At 41.1% G+C, this 19,807-nt stretch overlaps 1 protein-coding gene and 1 long non-coding RNA gene across 3 annotated transcripts in view; one reads left to right on the forward strand and one right to left on the reverse strand.

The window, feature by feature from the left end:
- Positions 1–19,807, reverse strand: part of LOC306832794 (E3 ubiquitin-protein ligase SH3RF3-like) — a 294,881-nt gene that overhangs the window by 181,562 nt on the left and 93,512 nt on the right. The window contains exons 8-10 of one of the 2 annotated variants that reach the window (XR_013780262.1): positions 17,014–17,336; positions 8,786–9,159; positions 1,232–4,729 (exon numbers count right to left, since the gene is read on the reverse strand). Coding sequence is in view for 1 of the 2 variants with exons in the window: in XM_079357768.1 (XP_079213894.1) it covers positions 4,561–4,729; positions 8,786–9,159; positions 17,014–17,336 (866 nt within the window). In the remaining variant the exon portion in view is untranslated. Of the gene's footprint in view, positions 1–56; positions 4,730–8,785; positions 9,160–17,013; positions 17,337–19,807 lie in introns of those variants that run through there. The other variant, XM_079357768.1, reaches the window with a different exon arrangement.
- The window catches only part of LOC306832807, a 159,943-nt gene that overhangs the window by 80,176 nt on the left and 59,960 nt on the right, over positions 1–19,807 (forward strand). The gene's annotated exons all lie outside the window — the stretch shown is intronic.

The following is a 19,807-nucleotide window of genomic DNA, read 5'->3' on the forward strand; positions in this document are numbered from 1 at the left end:
ACACACACACACACACACACACACACACACACACACACACACACACACACACACACACACACACACACACACACACACACACACACACACACACACACACACACACACACACACACACACACACACACACACACACACACACACACACAGAACAGGCAGTCACATACACATACCCTTGTCACCTTTTGCGAGTCACTCTAAATGCAAATGGAGATGATCATTGGAGACAGGCTGGCTGCTGAAGAGATGAGGATGTCATTTAAGGGGAGAGCTGACGATGCTCCGAAATTACCAATTACACAGCGGTGTTGGTTAAGAGCAAGAAAGACAGAAAAAGAAAGAGAAAGGAGGACGTGGGCAGAAAGATGAAGAGAGCCATGAAAAGAGCTTTATTCCTTCACGTTCTCCACTGACGTGTGTTGATAAAGACCGTGAAACCCTCAGTCAGACATGTGAACCCAGAGTGGAGCTTCATGAGGCCTCATCAGCTCATAATGAGCACATTGTGAGAGCACGTAATAATGATTAGAGCGGGATATAATATGATTCTCAGGGTGAGTCCTCCAAAGGGCAGCCGTAAAATCCAAATGTGCATTTTGTTTTGCATCAGATTACACAGGTGAGGATTGTTCCCATCACTTCCTGTGCAATCAGAACGCTGCAGGCAGATGATAACAAGACAAAGGGAAATCCGTTTTAAAACAAAGGCATTTATTGCGAAAAATGCACTTGACATGAAAAAACAATCAAATCAGCCACGGGTCATCAGTACAAGACGATGTATAATGATCACATGGTAGAGAGTGCTGGGTGTGTCCAGCGCAGAGCATGACTTCAAATGGCACAAAAGGCCTATAAATATTCTGCACAATATAGAATTATATATATACTTTCTTCTTTTTCTCCCATTGTACCGCCTTAATTCGCTCAGTCGTAAGGAGGCATGAGTGTTCACGCCGCACCAAACTTTGTCATCAAGTTAATCATGTGAAGAGCTACATACAGAGGCCCCCCTCCCCTCACACACACATATTCAAACACACAAGTATCCATAGGAACAAATATGGCCAACATCTAATTCAAGATGGCAGGGTGAGAGCTTCCTGGAGGGACAAAAAAAAAAAAGCCATGGAGGAAAGCAGTTTGATATTAAATTCAGTGAAAAATTAAATGTATAGCCTACTGACGGGTTCGATGTTTCGTGTGCATGTCCTTTCGAATTTACTGCTGCTGGCTTGTTTACATTTCTCAAGCTGTCACCATGACTTCTCAAGTGTTTGTTTGTTTTTTCTACATCCAGGAAGCTGAGACCAAAGATAAGCTTACATCACGTAAATAAACACAAACGCCATGAAACATTAAGCGAAACTTGCACTTGGAGATATTTTTTTTTCGTAAAGTGACCACCGTGCAGTGGTTTTGTTCCTGATGTTTCGACTGTTGTAAACTCTGCTCCTCCTCACAGCATCAACCTCGCTCAAATGATATTAAGACCATTTCATCGGATGATCTCGGACGAAAAACAAGGGCTTGTGCTTACGTTTCTTGACTCAGAAGAAATCGGAGTTCTCTGTTCGGTACACACAGACAAGAGAAACTGTGCTCAGCGCTTGTGCAAAGCTGTTCTGGGAACTGCTGGTTTTTGTCATCGAGTCAAACAGAACGGAGTTGACAGAAAGAAAAAAAAACACCAGCAGGCTCGGATACAAAGACGCAGAGGGAATAAAGATGGATCGATCTGCCTGATGTATATACTTCTGTGTGTGTGTGTGTGTGTGTGTGTGTGTGTGTGTGTGTGTGTGTGTGTGTGTGTGGGGCCTGGCATTTGGAGGCACACAAGTTTGACTGACAGGTTTTGAAGGCCAATGCAAATATTGTTTTGGACGACATCCTTGATTGGGGAATGTCACATTATCTAGAACCATTTCATGGTTGATGTTGGCTGTACAAAGTCAGGCTACAGCAGAGACATGATTGCATTATTCTGTTATTAAGCATCACTGTTTTTCGCACTCTTTCAGACTTGAGTTTCATGTCTTATTTACAAGCACTAGTGGATTTAAAACCTGCAGGAGAAAAGAAAACATAACTTTAAAAAACACACAGAATTACCAATACTGCACTGTAATCAGCATGAAGATGATTTCAGAGCAAGATGCTCCCTTTATTAATGATCGTGATTTAGTGTGTGTTTCTAAATCGTAAAGATTTTGTTCACCTTTTGAGTCACTACAGACGGGTGCCATGACTGGCCAGCGTCACTTTAAAGTCAAAGACTTCAAACATTTGAAACTATGAAGTCATTTAAATAAAAAGAGATGTCATGTTCAATGTTGGGTCTGAAACATATGTAAAGGCTTGATAAGGACAGTGGGGAAAGAGAAGCTATGTTTTCTGTCTCATTACTTCTGTCATGTGCTTGTTTCTGCAATCCAATGGGGAGTTTACATCTGCATGTTTATTCTTCAGTCACACCATAAGGGTATTAGACAAAGTATTTTTTTAAAAATATTCTGATGTTGTGGCATTTTGCTGTCTCTGTAAAATTCTTTGTTTATTCCAAGGCCATGGGGGCTCCACAGCCACAATTTTTTTTTCTTTCTATGCGGAACTTTCAATGTAATAAAGTTTGTGCAGGAGACTCAGCCAATGACAGACTCTCAGCTGGTTAGGACATAATCTTATTTATATGATCATTTGTGCCCTCAGCCAATAAGTGAGCCTCATCCGTGTGCACACGGCCAGTGTTGTTTGTGCTTGACTGTGGCTCAGCAGCAGGAGAGGAAAACGACCATTAAAGTCCTGCTGGCCTCAACCTCTCTGACACACGCACACACACTCACATAATATAAAGACTGTGTCTCTTGAGTTTCACTGTGCTTTCTATCTCCAGAAAGAAGGATTAAAAGGTAGATGGTTGTGGGGTGGATGTAAACTAGACAAGCCTGGATCCACACGCAGGACGTAGAGATTCACAAAGCAGACTGACGTTAACAAGCATCGAAGCCGTACAAAAATACTCAATAAAGGTTGTAAAGATCACGGGAAAAGTTGTCAAAAAGGTTGGCAGTTGTGTGATGAACAATTTTTGTCTCTGCCTCGATTGTACATTTATCCATGCACATCTAACCTGCACACATTTAGGGACACAATATTGTTGCAGTTAGAGTTCAAAAAGAGGAATTTAACTGCGAGCACTATTCATGACAGTATGAGTGTTTGATTTCCAATTGGAAAATTCATGTGACTAACTGCATTGGTCACTTCATTGTTTTCGCTGAGGGTTTTGGATTCATCAACCTACCAGAGAGGTTTGTGCCTGCTTAAAGAAAGAAAACATGCCTGAAACGGAAATATCAGACTATTCGCAATAGAAATCCCCTTTTGAGAAATAAATAATGCTGTAAAATACTGTATAAGTAGATATATTGGCAGCGTTGTATCAAATATTGCCAAGTGCATTCCTTGTCTCTAAAATTTGACAGAGAATCAAAAAAAACATCTTTGTCAATACAAATCCCTTGTTTCAAGAGTTTTGGCATGATTTTTCTGTTTCTCCCTACATTCAGAAGGCCAGTTAATTCAGTCCCCTCCTGCTCTGCGGGTCTATAAAGGACAACTTTAAGTTAAAAAATTGTTGTATAAATTTTAGTAAGATATATAAATAGAAATATTAATCACCTAATTTAATTAGCTTTGAAATGAAAGGCTGGGGAAGATCTTCACAGCATGACTAGTTTGGGACAACACAAACATCTATTTCGACGTATAAAAAAAACAACAACAAAAAAAAAACATTAGAATGCTACATGCACTGTTATTAACACATACTGGGTTAAGAAACACATGTGCTTGTTGTCACAAACTAGACACATAGATGTGCTTAAAACAATCCTGGAACCTAACACTTCCAGCAGCAGCTGCTCATAAATCTTCACTTTTCAAACTAAGAAAGCACTCAAATCCAGGTTCTGAGGTCTCAGTGGAAAGCATAGTTAATGCTTGTGGTGTGAGTAGTTGCTGGTGGATGATGCCGAGGAGGAGAGCTGGGAGGCAGGTTTGTCCTTCTGTGCTTTGGCAGGTTTGTCCTTCTGAGCCTTCAGTAGTCAACATCACAGGTCATACCAACGAGTCTGTTGAAGCCCCAAAAACCTGCTTCCTGCATTGGCTGGTCGAAACCAGGGCTGACTTTCCTATATGGTCGAATGGGTGTGCTTGTGTGTGTGTGTGTGTGTGTGAGAGAACTTGTTGGACCAATAATGGTTTCAGAAGAGAGGTTATCCTAAAGAGCTTGTTTAAGCATTCACAATCCTTAAGTTTTTCTTTCCAATACTTCAGATTCCAGTTGTGCTTGACAGATTGTTCAGAGAATTAACATTTAAAAAACGCATTTAAAAATGAGTATCTTTTTTGAAAACAACTTTTAAATTATCTAAGAAATGTAATTCTGGGAAACCATTGGCGGTCCATTTTTGTGTGTATGAAGCTGTGAGGCTTGTGTGTGTGTGTGTGTATTTAGTTTCAGAATCAGTGTGTGCTCTTCTTTAACTTTCCCCCAGTTCAGAAGCTCTCAACAAAGCTGCTGGGAAACAGGCCCGTCTGTCCTGTCCTCTGCAGGGTGCCTTTGTACCAGCCGTCTTCTCTCTTCTTATGGACGAACACGACGTCCCCCTCCCGCAGCTCGATCTCTGCCTCGCTCTGGGGCGGGTAGGGCACCACCACACGATACCTGCCACATGCAGAGACAGTTACGACACATCAGCATTCAACTTGTGCAGGTATCATGGAAGAGTTTTACTCACACTGAGATTCATCCTTTGTGGTCGAAGTGTTCGCTCAGCCTGCATCGCATAAAGCAATTCTAAATGTCACTTGCTCTTCTCTGAATGCTTTTTGTCAAACTTTGAGGAAGTGCTTAAAAGTCATTAAATATTGCTATATTTTTTGAAGTAACGGGTAATGTGAACATTAATTGTGAACAAATTGTAGTGAGACTGCTTCCAATTGGCTTTGATACGTTGTAGATTTCAGAATAAAAAAAGGCAAGACTGCTTTCCCCTTTAACACTCGTTCTCTCGCTTCCACTTTCTCTCTCCCTACCCCTAACACACAGGTTGAGCAGTGTGCATTGGTTTGGTGTGATAACCAGTGCTCCCAGTACATCAGCACGCTGCTGCAGAAAGTTTACATGCCTCCAGTTCAATGTCATTCTGACTGTCAGCGTGTTTAAAAGATTTACTCTGATGGGCATGAATCTTTTGGTCACTCTACCAACCCACTCAACTCTTCGTCATTTAAAGATCACTAGAGTTTGTTAGAATTGGACAGTATTATATAAAAAAAAACCATTCTTGTTTATAGATGCTCATGATGTGTCACGATTTGGTCTGTTTAGTTTTGGTTATCTGGTTTCATTATTTCCTAGTGGTGCTTGTTTCCCTTGCTTGTGTGTTAATGTTTCCCAGTTTGGTCTTTAGTGTTCAATTTTGTAATTTCGGATTCTTCTTTGTTTTGAGAGTTCTCTGTGTGTCTTCAGTGTTTCATGATTTACTTTGTACTTGTCTATAGTCTCTGGTCTTGTGCTCATTGCTCCTCTGTGTGTTTCCCTCTTGTCTTGATTGCCCTGATTGTCTGCACCTGTGTAAATAGTCTCACCTGTGTTGATTACCCCACACTCTCGTTTTTTCTTTATGGACTTTGAATTATTATTTAGTAAGATTCTTTTGTCTCTTGCCTTTTTTGTTTTGAAATAAATATTTTTTGGTTTTCTGCAATTGGGTTCAGTTCCTTGATTTTTTTTTTAACCTTTGTGACATCCAAAAATCCAAAATGCATTCTTTTGTGAAAAAACAGTTTACTTACAAGTTTACTTTTTATAATAAAAGTTTACAATATTTTGAACATCATATATCATAAGATCTTAATGAGCACAACACAGAAGCATGCATCCTATTCTTAAACCAGCAGTTTTTTCAAAATCCTTAAAACACTTAAAAACAAACCAGTTTTTTACAAATTCACCTGTTGGGCGTTTCTAAGTGGTGATTTATCAGGGTGACTGATCCTGTACGTTTAGATTACAGGATCACAGATTCTGTAATCACAGATTCCCGTGGTTCTGTGGTTCTGCTTGTTGTTATTTCCAAAGTTTGTAAAATTGTCTGTACAAGCCTAAGAGTGACATCACATCTATTCCTGTACAGGGTTTTGGAGTATTGATGGAAAAAGCAGTTGTTTTTTCAGTGTACTGAAAAATTATTGTACTAGTGCGTTTAGTGTATAAATCACTGATTGACTGATGCCGAGAGAGAATCTGGGCTCCCCCAGTATGTTCAGTGAACAAGTCCCACACACACTGAACCACGAACGAATTGAGACCTTCAGTTCGTTTCTTCGTTTCTTCGGCCTTGTCCACATGTAGCCGGGTTTTTGTAAAAATGAATATCCTGCCCCCTCTATCTAGAAAAAAACTTACGTACACCCGACTTTGTTTTAAGAAAAAACTTCATTCACACATAACCGCAGGTGCGTTTTTAAGCACATTCATAAGCATGCCAGACCTTTAGGGGGCAGTAATTCCCCAAATCCTATCCAATCAGAGAAGGCTTGTAAAAATAAACAAGAAAAAAAGCGCCTGGACAAAAAACAGCGCCAAAACCATTGTGAGGGCATCCATACTGTTTCCAAATGCAAACACAGATCTCATAGCAGACGTAAGAACATATTTTGTCGCAGGCAGTGACGTTTCGAAATGCAAAACCCCGGTTATTATCATCCACATGCAAACGCATAAACAGAGAATTTGCAAAACTTCACTTTGGTCGGATGTTTTTAAAAGCTTTGTTTTTGATGCTGTAAAATCTGTGTTTCGTGTGGATGTGAGGCCAAAGCGTAGAAAAATATCTTCATTTTGTTAGATAACTGGCTACGTGTGGACGGGGCCTTAATTAAGTTGGATAAACAAGCCGTTTGCAAACTGACAGCAGCTATAAAAAGCACATACATTTTCGCGGCAACAAATAGTTACATAAAATATTTGCTACTTCCTCGATTTCTGAGACATGAACTGGAGGTGGAGGTGCGGGCTTTAGCGACTCATTCTACTTGGCATCCCCACTTGTGGTCTAAAGACAGAGAGACACAAGATGGGAGAGCTTAACTAAAGTTAGGGGGAAAAAACTATTCTTCTCAGTAAGTGATTCGATCAGTTCCTTCTCCAATAAGATTCGGTCTTTTTGAACATTTTGTTGGCACATCACTAATCTGGTCAAGTTTTGTAGATCAAAGGAGGTACCCTAGGTGTGGCAGTGATTTTTTGCGAGCTACAATAGCCATGAAAGACCTGGTGTCACCACTTTCTAGTAAAAATAAATAAATAAATCACGCATTGAAGTGCAACGTGATACATCTTCTTGCAGAAGGTGATGGCTGAGTTAATTAAACCAGAAACAACAGAGGTTGCTGCTACCTCCAAGCCTATATCAAAACCTGGAACTTTAGCTTTGGGCAGAGTATGTTTGTGTCTATAAATAAGTGGTAGGAGTTCATAGTTAAGGTATAAGTTGAGGAGCTACTCTGGTTCACAAGCTGTAATTTTATAACGATGATGTAGAGCAGAGACCCCCAGAATAACTGTGACTGTGGACCCCCATGGTCTTCATATTTTAAGCCTATCCATTCCTGAATTTCCCTCGGGATCAATAAAGTATCTATCTATCTATCTATCTATCTATCTATCTATCTATCTATCTACCCTCCCTACCCCTCTTCAAATCCCATCTGAAAACCTACCCGTTTGCCCAAGCCTACAACCTCCCCTACCCCAACTCTACTACCCCCTCCCCTCTCAGTGCTTTTCTGTGGTTTTTCTGTTTCTTGTTCATTTGTTTCTTTTTCATTTTGTTTTCATCTTACTTTTATTTTTCTGTTCAGTGCTTTGAACCTCTAAAAGCGCCATATAAATGTAAAGTATTATTATTAACATTGTTAGGAAGGGTTCAGATTTGTTCGTCCATTATCCCCATGAGAATCAGGACTTCCTTTATGGTTTATAGAACTTATTCGGTTCAACTCAAAGATGTTAAAGAGGTAACATCCGTGCTGAACTTCTGCCCCATGTGAAGGTAAGAAAAAAAGCATGCTCAAGGGAGAGCAGTCTTTAAATAGGCAGTGATCAGGTGACTTCAATCTAACTAACGAGTGACAGAGTGCAACCAATAACCAATCAAGGGAAGTGAACTCACTCTGCTCTGTGTCCTTGCCTGTGCCTTCATTTAAGACAACCTGTTCTATGAAACTACAATAACTTAACACAACATTAAATTATAAATTACAATCAAGAATGATAGTCCATCTGAGAGTTTTGCTATAAGTCTAAACTCATATCATTAACTGGAGAAGAATAACGCCCTACACCTTGATGAAGAGGACTTCCTTCAGCTGCGAGTGTGATTTCGAACAGGGTTCACTCCGTCAATATCATTTTCTAACTAGTATTCCAGATATTGAAATTAACAAATAAAGCTACCTTTGAAGGTAAAGGTGGGCTTGATGTTTTTTTACTCAGGATTTTTTTGCAAAACAAATGTTTGCAATGGATTCAGAATCCTAAAACACCTATAAGGTTTCAGGTACCCTGACTTTGAGCAGCTCTCTGTTACGTTATCAGATACCTTTGTTCTTCCTAAATTCTTGCTATGGAATTTATTCCCAGATTTTTCCCAATTCCCAATATGCCTTCCTTTGTGTTTTATTTCTTTGTGTGTGGTAGAGTGTGTGTGCCCACCTCTCTCTGGACAGGGGTTTTGGTTCAGGCCGAAGGACCATCAAAGGTTTGCAGGCGCGTGTTGGTGGAGGGGACAAGGGGAAGTTGGTGTCCAGAGACCCAGACTTCCGGTGCAGTGGCTCCAGCCCGATGGCCCCCGCCATCTCGCTCTCAATTGGACAGGAGCCTGCTCGGCCATGGGACGCCATGGGACAGGAACCTGAGCGGGCGTGGTGGTGATGGTGGTGAGGATGGTGGGCAGGGTCGGTGGCCGCTGGGCAGTGGCCGACCAATGAGGGGTCGTGGGTTGGCGGGGAGGAGGGAGGTGAACGAGACTTCTTTTTCGCCGCCGCCCCCGACAGGAGCTTTAATAAACCGGCTGCTTTTCTCTCTTTCTGAAGACGGACAGGGGAGGGGGAGAGAGTAAAGAGAACGGCGAAAGAAGAAAAGGGAGGAAGATGAAAAAGGTCAGAGAGGGGGAGGAACAAGACAACAAACAAACAAATAAACAAACAGAGATGCTGGTGAGATAAAAATATGGGTTTCATAAAGTGACAACATTGTAATAAAAGCATGGTGTGTAGTTTCAGAATAAGGCCTTTTAATAGACACAACACAAGAGAATGAATAAACTCCCTAAGCATTCATCAAAAACAATTTACGAAACAAAATAATTTCCTGTTGACTCTGTATATCACACGGAAAGACACAAGGAATAAAACAAGTACTTCAAGAAATATTAGAGCACAACGAACAAGGTGAAGGTACAAACATTTAAGGGACAGAAAACATCCTCAGGAATACATCTGTACTTTTCTAGCACACCATGTTAGGATGACCATAGCCTCCATGTGGCTTGTAAGGGGGCATATAAGGGCTCATATGTGGCTTGGTTGGAAGAGTTGGTCTCCTGCAGCTACATGAAGGACGAGTCTGCTTCGTCTGCGGTGTATTAATGTGATTAGTTACTTCTGACGGTCACTTTACATAGCAGCAGCAGCCACTCAACTAATTAGTGTTTGAATGGGAAGGTATGACCTGCGGTTTAAAAGCGCTTTGAGAAGTCAGAAGACGAGAAAAGTGCCACAGAAGCGAAGTTGGACCACTTCTTGAAAAGTTTTAAGGGACGTGAGGTAGTTGTCCACTGCACACTTAACCCGATTAAGTCCTTCTAAAGAAATTATTCAAATGTAGAATGCCTTTACCGTTCACACCATTGTCGTGTCTGCCGCCAATTGCAGAACTTGAGCTAGCATATGGTTAGCTTATGTTTGAAATATGTGATTGTCACATATGCTACTGAGGAAAATAAGCAGCTTAAAGTCAGCCATGAGTCAACACGTATACAATTACTAAAAAAAAAAAAAGCAAGCTAGCAACTTTATTCTATTCCTGTCTGTCCTTTGATCGCAGCTCAGAAAGGAAGAAAGAACGGGGACGTGAGCAGTAATTACTCAAAGAGCTCAGAGAAGAATGGATGACAGCAGGTTTATGGAGAATGGAGAATGGTTGCTCGTCACACATGGTAAATTGCTTATACAGCGCTTTTCTGGTCGTCTGGCTTCTCAAAGTGCTTTTACACACTGCAGGTCACACCTACCCTGCCACACTGATGGTAGTGGTCGCTATGTAGTAAGACCATCAGAAGGAACTAATCCAATTCACACATATTCATACACTACTGACAAAGCAGAGGGAGCAATTCGGGGTTAAGTATCTTGCCCAAGGACACATCGGACATGTTGCTGCAGCAGCTGGGGGATCAACGACTTTACCACTGAGACACAGCAGCCCTTCCACGATGTGCTGAGTGGTTAGTAACGATCCTTCAAATTGAATACACCTGCAGTCAATGTGACGGTCGTTGAAATAAAACTATTGATTCCAGTGAGAGTGTTTCTAAACGCCACCTGAACAGCCACAATCACTGTGTTTTGATTCATGCTTTTTAATATAAGCGCTGCACAATGCTTCCCATTCAGTCAGACTCTAAATGATTCCAGGAGGACAAAGCAGCTTTTTGTTGTCTGCTGCTTGGCATGATTGGTACAGTCATGAAGACACGGATCAATACTGAGCATGCCTGAGCATAATTACTTTTTTTTTGTGTGTGTGTGGGTGCATGAAGCCTCCATATCAGCTCTGTCTCGGCATCAGCCATCTGTTTCCGTGATAAGTGGGCTGCTGGATTTCTTTAACATTCATTTGCCATTAACACTGCCTTTGCGTGACTGTGACGGACAGTTGTCATAGCAACAGCATGGGGTCAAAAGTTCCAAAAAAAGAAAAAAAGAAAAAGAAATCCTGAATGCACCCATTTCCAAAATGTGGGTTTTATTCAAATGTGTACTAACAAGAGTAAGGAAACAAGAGACAAAAGAAGATTCTAACAAATGAAGGTAAATTACAAAGAATCAGAGAGAGTGGCAGGTGACATCAGAATGGATAGAGACCTGGCTGACCCTACATGTTTCGAGGCATACTAAAGAAATGTAAAATTCATTGTTTCTGAGGGATTGTAAAAGAAGCTGATTTAAAACTAAACTTTAGAACGACAAAAAAGGCAGATAGCAACCAGACCATAAGCATTGCCAGTAACAAATGTCAAAATCTAAACGTGTATAAGGTGCCTCCTGAACAAACCACAGAGTCACATCATGTTTATCTTCTTCTTCACATGAACCTCTCATCTATATTTGTCAATCACAGTTGCAGTGACCTTTAAAGGGTGAACTGAAGATGTGCTTCATGACTTTTGTTCTTTGTTGAGATGTTTTAGAGCCATCTTTGTGCCTGACCTGCCTTGGACCTTTTCATACCCTTTCCTCCTCTCCTTTCCTCTTCTCTTCTCCATCCAAGCATTCTCCATGATTCTGTTCATCTCTGTTGTTTTTCATTTAATTCTCCCTCTTTAAATGCCTGTTATTAAATGTGCCACAGGACATATGTGATGTACTCTGTATAGTACAGCAGCACCTTCAAACATGAGAACCAACTTGGAATAATCATGACATCAACATCCTGTTTTAAATCTCAGATACACCTATTTCTTTATCACTTGTTTTTTTTTTTCCTGCTGACAGCCGGTGCTGCTGACTCGCTCCTGCAGTAGGTAGCTAGACCCGGCTGTCACACCAAATATGCAAGCCTTTGCAGATGGCTCGGTAATACTGCCGACTACAGCACCAGGGTTGGAGTAAACCCGCCTGTGCTCGGCGACTGCTTTAAGAAGCAGAAGTTGTCAGAAAACATGGGGCTGATCAAAGAAATGATCTGTCAGGGGAGCACGCAGACCTCGGAGGAAACACAACACTGCAGGAGGTTTTCTCACAGAGAAGCCCAGGACAACTTGGATCACGCTCTGGAACCGACAGATATTTGTCTATATCTACAAAGTTTTTCATTAGAAAAAAGGATGATAAACATATGATAGTTAAATGAGATAGTTAAAGTTACGCTGATCCTTTCTTTTTTCAAATGTATCAAATGTTTCTGATTTTGGCTGTTTGAGAGACTACAAAAGGAAAACATTAAAAGTTAGTTCCATGACATGTTCCAGTTTCTTGTCCATAAATGCTGATGTTTTAAGTAATAACACTTAAACAGGCATTTACATCACTGTCACGTCAGTCACTGGAAGAGTGACATAATGCTGTTGCAATTTATGATTAAAAAAACAAATCTAGTAGTCAAATAAGGACACACAATAGTACAGAGCCCTGATGAACCTTGTTAGCATACATGTCACACGGTGCAGCAAAAAAAAAGTGCTTACAAAAGCAAGATGTTGTGTAAACACGCTGACTCAGCAGACACAGTATAGAAAACAAACAGCTTTAATTACTCATGCACTCTAAATACAAGTTCTTTAGAGATATGCATCTCCCTGAAAACCTGTTCTTCACTATTTCTAACAGAATGAGAGAATAGGCAGACCTTTTGGTTTAAGCGTTTGCCCAAAAAACATAAATCATGTTTACCTAGGTCTAATAATGCTTTGGCACTGGAACAAGCAACACACACACACACACACACACACACACACACACACACACACACACACACACACACACATTTAAAACGTTCCGCTGCTTTTCGCCATGCAAATAAAGGTTTTGAGAATTTTAATCACGCAGAGGGAGGAGAGAGATGGAGAGAAAAAACAAAGATGAGTAGAAAGGGTAGAACATTTCAGGACGGAGAAGAGGGGGAAAGAGGAGGAAGGAAAGGGTGTGAAAAGAGAGTGAGGTAAAAGGGAGGGCAGGGACAACAAGACAAAGATGGAGAATAATATTGTGCGTGGGGACAGAGAGCGCAAAAGGATAGAGAAGACGGAGAGAAGGAGGGAGGAGGGACTGAAATCGGCAGAAAAAGTGAATTATCACTCCCTCTTTTCTTTCATCTGCAGGCTTAAAGGCTTAATCTGCCTCCTGCGTGTGTGTGTGTGTGTGTGTGTGTGTGTGTGTGTGTGTGTGTGTGTGTGTGTGTGTGTGTGTGTGTGTGTGTGTGTGTGTGTGGAATCCAGAGTGCTATTTTTGATCCCACCACAAGATGGCACCATACGCTCACTGTTTCATCTGTAAACAGAGTTTGGTTCTCTGGAATGCCTTGCTCTGCCGCCAACAGCAGGATCCAGATAATGAACTGAACCTTTCAAGTTCTCCTTCTCGCTCTCTTTTCCATTACAAACTGGTCTCTTTAAAAACATCTAGTCAAGCGTGTTAATATGTAAAAAACAAACTTTCATCATCCATACACAAGAAATTGCCTGGATGTACAAATTAAAGTCACAGCTCAACCACGGATAAGTTGGGGATAAAATCAGGTGTTGAACTTCAGAGTGAGTGCAGGGAGATTTAAATGCTGAGGATTGAGAGGAAAGATGTTCAGGACACTAGGTGCTGTGCACCCACTAAGGTAATTACTCTCATTAACTCACCCACGCTCAGAACTGTTTGGATGCTTTTAAGATAAATGAAGTGGAAGAAACAAAAAAAAAGGGTGAAAATTCTAAGACTGGAATTGTGACAAAGCCTGCTTCAGTTCAGTTTACTTTTAAGCCAACGTAAGTCATATCGTAGTAATAATAAATATGTTAGTAAATTAAAAGATCATATTTGCAGTCAAATGCAAGAATCAAAAAGTTACCTTTTAAAAAACAATGCTGAAAACAAAATAACAGAGTAAAGCAAAAGCACTAGACTATATCAGGTCTATGTTGACCTCCTTGCCTCTTACAATACCTTCAGACATACTTTCTAAGACTGTATTTTACAGGATTACAGACCGACTGAAATCCTGCAAGCATTTCTGACAGCCGTTTTAGGTGGCAGTTGCTTTGCCTTGCATACTGTAGTTCCTGGAAACAGTCTAAAAGCACATCTCATTGTCCAACATGATATGTGTCCACAATTCTGACAGTGTGACAGTGTGTCGAACAGAGATTACCCCAACTGTGTCTGCATGACAGTCATGATAGCTGCTTCATCACTTCCTCTGTAAAGACTGAGGCTCCTTTTCCGCCAACTCCAGAATGACGCAGATGTGATGTGAATTAAGCTTTTTGCCTTTCCTTCTTCAAGGAATCAAACGAGGATACCAAATTTTGAGACTGGGACTGACAGTTGTCGAGGATTTCTGTCCTCTACGCAGCTTAGTTGAACATGATCTATTTTGCTACTCTGCTTAAAAACTGAGTTTATTCCCTTTTATTCCATCCAGAGTGGTGAAATTTTGAGATGGCATAAAAGCTTCTAAACAGCATTAAAATCATGACTGGATGCTACAGATACAGCAGATACAACCACAGCTCATTCAGGGCTGAGCAAGGCTGTTTATTATATAAAAATGTATCAACAGATGATAAAAAAATCATTCTAAAAAAAAGTTGGCATGATTGTTTGTTAAATGCATTTAAATCAAAACGAAGTAAGAAATCCATGTTTATCTAATTTGGGAGCAGAGACAGAAAAAAGGACGACCTGACACATGAGTAATGTCACCATGTTATTCTAACTTTTATGAAGCATATTTACTTTGTGACTCATACTCTTAAATATGAGTTTTATCTTTGAGTATGATGATGTAAACAAGGCCGCTGCCTGCTGTTCCATAGTCAATGAGCTGTTTGTCAGCTAGCCATAGATTAGCTGTCCCAGACAGTGGGGCCAACAGTGAAACAAATGGAGCCGAGACAGATGCGAGCTTTCAGTGCCATCCTTCACTGTCAGTACATGCCGATTTAACATCCACAGCTTTGACACCGCGGATCCCACAACATACAGGATGGGGTTCAGACTGAGAGAATTCATTAATAGCACATCTAACTTTTTATTTCATTATTTTTTTAGGCCCTTTGTCTTTATCAAATAGGACAAGAGACAGGAAATACCTGGAAGAGAGAATGAGGATGACGTGCATCGAATGGTTGCAGGCCGGGAGTTGAGCCAGCAGCCAACGTGTGGAGCTCTCTAACTTTTTTAGAACATGGATCACTTCAGACCCCCTCATTGTTGTAACGTTGATAAGCACATATGTACTATGGATTACTTTACCCTGATAGAATTAGGCCACATTTATACCTTTCTAATAAATAAACTTTGAGAAAATATTGGCTCTGAGGGTTTTTTTATTTTGAGTTTTTTTTTTTTTTTTTTACAATTGTTGTGAAAATGACAATCATGTCAAGATCATATCGGTGTTGATGTATTGGCACAAAACTAAAGTGGGCGGGAGTATTGGACAAAACAGCTGATTTTATTGGTGCAAGTCCCAGTTTGTGGTGCAAAACCCATTTTTTGTAAAAACTTTGATAACCACTGGTGTGGAGGACTTTCCTCTGTGATGCCTGCTCTATACACTGAGCTAAACCAGTGCTGCTCTTTATATAACCTTTAAAAGCAAAATATAATTTTCTGAAATTTGGTGATGATGATTTATTTCTGGCTGGGCTTCAGAAAAAATGTATACCTGTCATGTAATAGGTAGTTTTGTCGTGCTCAAGAATGGACTAAGACCACTTTTGGGAGGTCTCAGACTCAGATTCCAACATACAGTATATTTGGTTTTGTCTTTGATGAAGAGGACTCCTGATTTAGAACAAAACAGAATAGAACTGTGTTTGTGCACACAATGTGCAAAATGCTCTTTGGCTACATAAAAACATAACAACAAACAAGACAACATTCAAGTACAGCATGACTATTAAAGACCAAAACACGAGACATGAGAAACATGTCCACATCCTGACAGAGAATGAAGGGAAACTGTCCCGCTCTAAATACGACCAGTATCTTAAATTATCTTTGTAACAACCTTAACCCTCCGTGTCCCCTACAAACAAGTGGAGACAACACCAGCAGTGACTGAGTGTATCCGTGTCAGAGATGTCAGCACAACCGTCAGTGATAAGTTTGATTGTTCAAAATTAATTAATTTAGTAATTTTTAGTTTAGGCCACATAACATTTTCCTCTTTGTAAAACTGTAAATGTGTCTGATGGTGGTTTGAAAACCCCACAGTGGAACAGTCAGACTTTGTTTGTTGCTGATATGTTGATTTAAAAGCAAAAAACAAAATGAAAAGAGAAAACTCTTTTATTTTGTTCACACTCATGATGATGTTTTATTCATTTGATCTTGGATTTGACTTGGTCTGGATCCCTTTAGGTCTTATTCTTGTCTTGGTCTTGGCACACTGTAGTCTCAGTCGTGACCTGGTCTCTGGTATTGTGATATTGATGATAACACTGTTCCATTTTATAGACTAAATGAATAAATCAATGGTGAACATGGATGTATATGCTTTTCTCAGTATTTCTTGCCTGTTTTGACGTCTTATCTGTAAATGATATGTACACGAGGTATAGGTATTATAGGTGTTCATTACATGAAAAGTCTCCCCCACATATACATTACTTACAACATGTTGCACTTAACAGTATAAAGACTTATTTTGTGATCATAGATTTCATTGTCTGAAACAAGTTTCCCCTCAGTCTGTCTCGTTGTACTCAGGCAGAGTGATATCCTATAATCCCCTCTAAATGAAGTATGAAGTAACTGTATTCAGCTCTTCATTATGCATATGGAGAAAACAATAGAAGTTGCATAATAGCAGGAGATCCAATTATTGTTCTGGAGAACAGTGTCGGCTGCAGCGGAGAGCTATTTCTACAGCAAACTTTTGGAGCGCTTCTGTAGAATGATGCTTCTAATCAAGCCAAGAATATCCATGAGGATGAGGCTTACCTTCTCTGCTTTCGGTGCAAGGACGTGGTTGGGGGCGTGCGAGGGACCCGGCGAAGGCGACTGCAGGGGACTGGTGGGCTCCCCATTTAGAAGCACCGCTGACACGTTAGGAGGCGTGAGGCAGGAGAGCGGGGAGGAGAGAGGGAGGAGTGGCCGCGAGGCAGGGGAGGAGAGGGGTGAGGGCCCCAAGCTGGGTCCTGGAGACACCATGGAGAGCGGGCGACCCGATTGGCCCGAGCAGCGCGAAGGGGAGGAGCTCTGAGGACGCAGGGGGGATATGGCTGATGTGGGGCGCTCTGGGCTTCCAGCAGGAGGACTGTGGACTGAAACAGACACAAACACACATGTGTGTTATTAAAACTGTGAAACCATTTTTTTTTTTTTTTACAAGTGCAGCCATCAGTCCCAGTGTCCCATGAGTCTGACTCAACAAGCCAACCAGCCAACTTTGCACGACTGTCATACCCTTCTTCATATACTGGGAGACAAAACAGCTGTTAGTTGTGCAAAAAGAGTGGTGTTAAAGAATCTTCTATTCACCTCATTTGCACATTTGTTATCCGACGATATCAAAAATAGAAACCAAACAACTCACCAGTCCCCTGTCGACACAAAAAAACTGGTCGAAAAGTCCTGAGTTTGTAGCACTTTTCCCAGCCTTTAATTTGTACGAGGACATTTGGTGCTCATGAGGATTAAACTACACAAAAAAACATGCGCACACAAAAATACAACGCAGTCATGTAAACACACACACACACACACACACACACACACACACACACACACACACACACACACACACACACACACACACACACACACACACACACACACACACACACACACACACACACACACACACACACACACACACACACACACACACACACACACACACAGTGTTGTAAGCCACCTGCTCTTCTACAGTGCAGTACTTAGGCAGAAGTCCACAGAGAGCCGCACTGGTCATGTGAGGAAACCACTAAACGCCCAAACTATGCACATATTTTATTTTGTAATGGAGACCAGATGTATTTCTGTTTGTGTGTATGTGTTAGTGGGAGAAGAAGAGAGAGAGAGAGAGAGAGAGACAGAGAGAGAGAGAGAGAGAGAGAGAGAGAGAGAAGGGGGGGTTAACAAAAAAGGAAAGAGTTGGAGAGAGAGGCACGAAGCTCTGTCATTACGCCTCCATAAAACAAAAAGCACAGTGATGTCATTCAGCTGTGTGTTTGGGAGCCAGTGTGTTCCCTTGTGTGTGTGTGTGTGTGTGTGTGTGTGTGTGTCGAGGCAGAGCACATGTCTGCGTGCGTGTTTGTGTGTTATTCTTGGCAGTGTTCTCACAGTGTGTACTCTACAGCCTCCCTAAAGAAACATTCACCATTATTTTCTCACAGGCAGAAAGAAAAGGTGCAAAAGGGAAAGCTGGAGGGGGGTTCTAGAGAGAGGAATAGACTTTAAATGCAGAACAAGGCTGATATAATTTAGACATGCAATGACACATGTGTGCATGTGTGTGTGTGTGTGTGTGTGTGTGTGTGTGTGTGTGTGTGTGTGTTGGTGAGAGTTGTGTCGAAGCAGAAACACTCCCTCTGAGAGCTTTAATGTATGTACGTTAATTATCCTCCTGTGACTTACAGTATATTCGTGTAACAACTGTGCATTAGTGGCTATTTTCAGTGATGATTGTGAAAGCTCATATAAGTGCAGAGGGGAAGAACAGAGCGGAGGAGAAGAATACATCAGACCTCTAGCTTCTTTTCTGTCGGATTTGTTCTCCGTTTTGTTTGTGTTTTGTCCCAATAGTCCACAGACAAGCAGCAGGTGAGACCCACCCAGAGGGCCTAAATGGATTTAACAAGCTGACAATATAACCGCAAATTCCCAGTCTGCTTTGTATGCCTTTATTATCACCTCTCCATTCACTGACTATCAGCTCCGTACTGCGTCTCCTACCTTTATCAAGCAAAGAGCCTGGAGCGTGTTCAAGCTAGTTCAGTTTATTTTCATTCACAAGACTGTTAAATATGAAGCAAAATCAAATTATGTAACAGAGATGTCATATAAGACATCCTTACAAATTACCTGAGGCTCTAGAATATGGACCCAGGCGCCAAGAATAAACTACTTGGGGAAAAAAAAAACCTGGTTTAATCACAGATTTTTAGATTTGAAAAATGGAGTGGATTTAAGATTTCCATTTTCTTTAAATATAGCTACATACTACTAATCATCTACACTACACAGGACACAGAAACGAGTTTAACCCAGAGTTTATAAGGGTATTTATGGTATATGAGCTTTGCATATTCCGGTGAAACTGCTGCCTTAAGCGCTTTGATTCCATTCGACTCTGACCTAATCATTTCTTGATGTTTTAATTTCTATGCTGAAATGTTGGGAGTGATGAGATGATATCTTAAACCCTCCGGTCAGAGCCTACAGGTGGATGCTGGCGAGGTGGTGGTGCTGACAGTGCAGTAGGCTGACTGGTGCAGGACAGCGCTCGCAATGGTAATAGCAAGGAGAGATGGGAAATCTTGTGGACTAAACAGACCACTAATTGGAAGGATGTGATGTCAGGTTGATTGTTGAGAATGACGCATGTCATGAAGTTGACTGCATGAACTCACTCGCAGGCACTTTGTTTGTTACGAGCTTGTACGTGTAGACATCTCCCATTCAGAGAGCTTCAGAAGACTCAAGCTGTGGCAAAGAGGGCCTTAAAATCTGCACTGGAGTATTACACATTTAAAACAATGACTATAAGGCAACAATAAGGACAAATATAGAT

This window comes from Symphodus melops (genome assembly GCF_947650265.1).
Source record: "Symphodus melops genome assembly, chromosome: 12".
In the NCBI taxonomy this organism is placed as follows: Eukaryota; Metazoa; Chordata; class Actinopteri; order Labriformes; family Labridae; genus Symphodus; species Symphodus melops.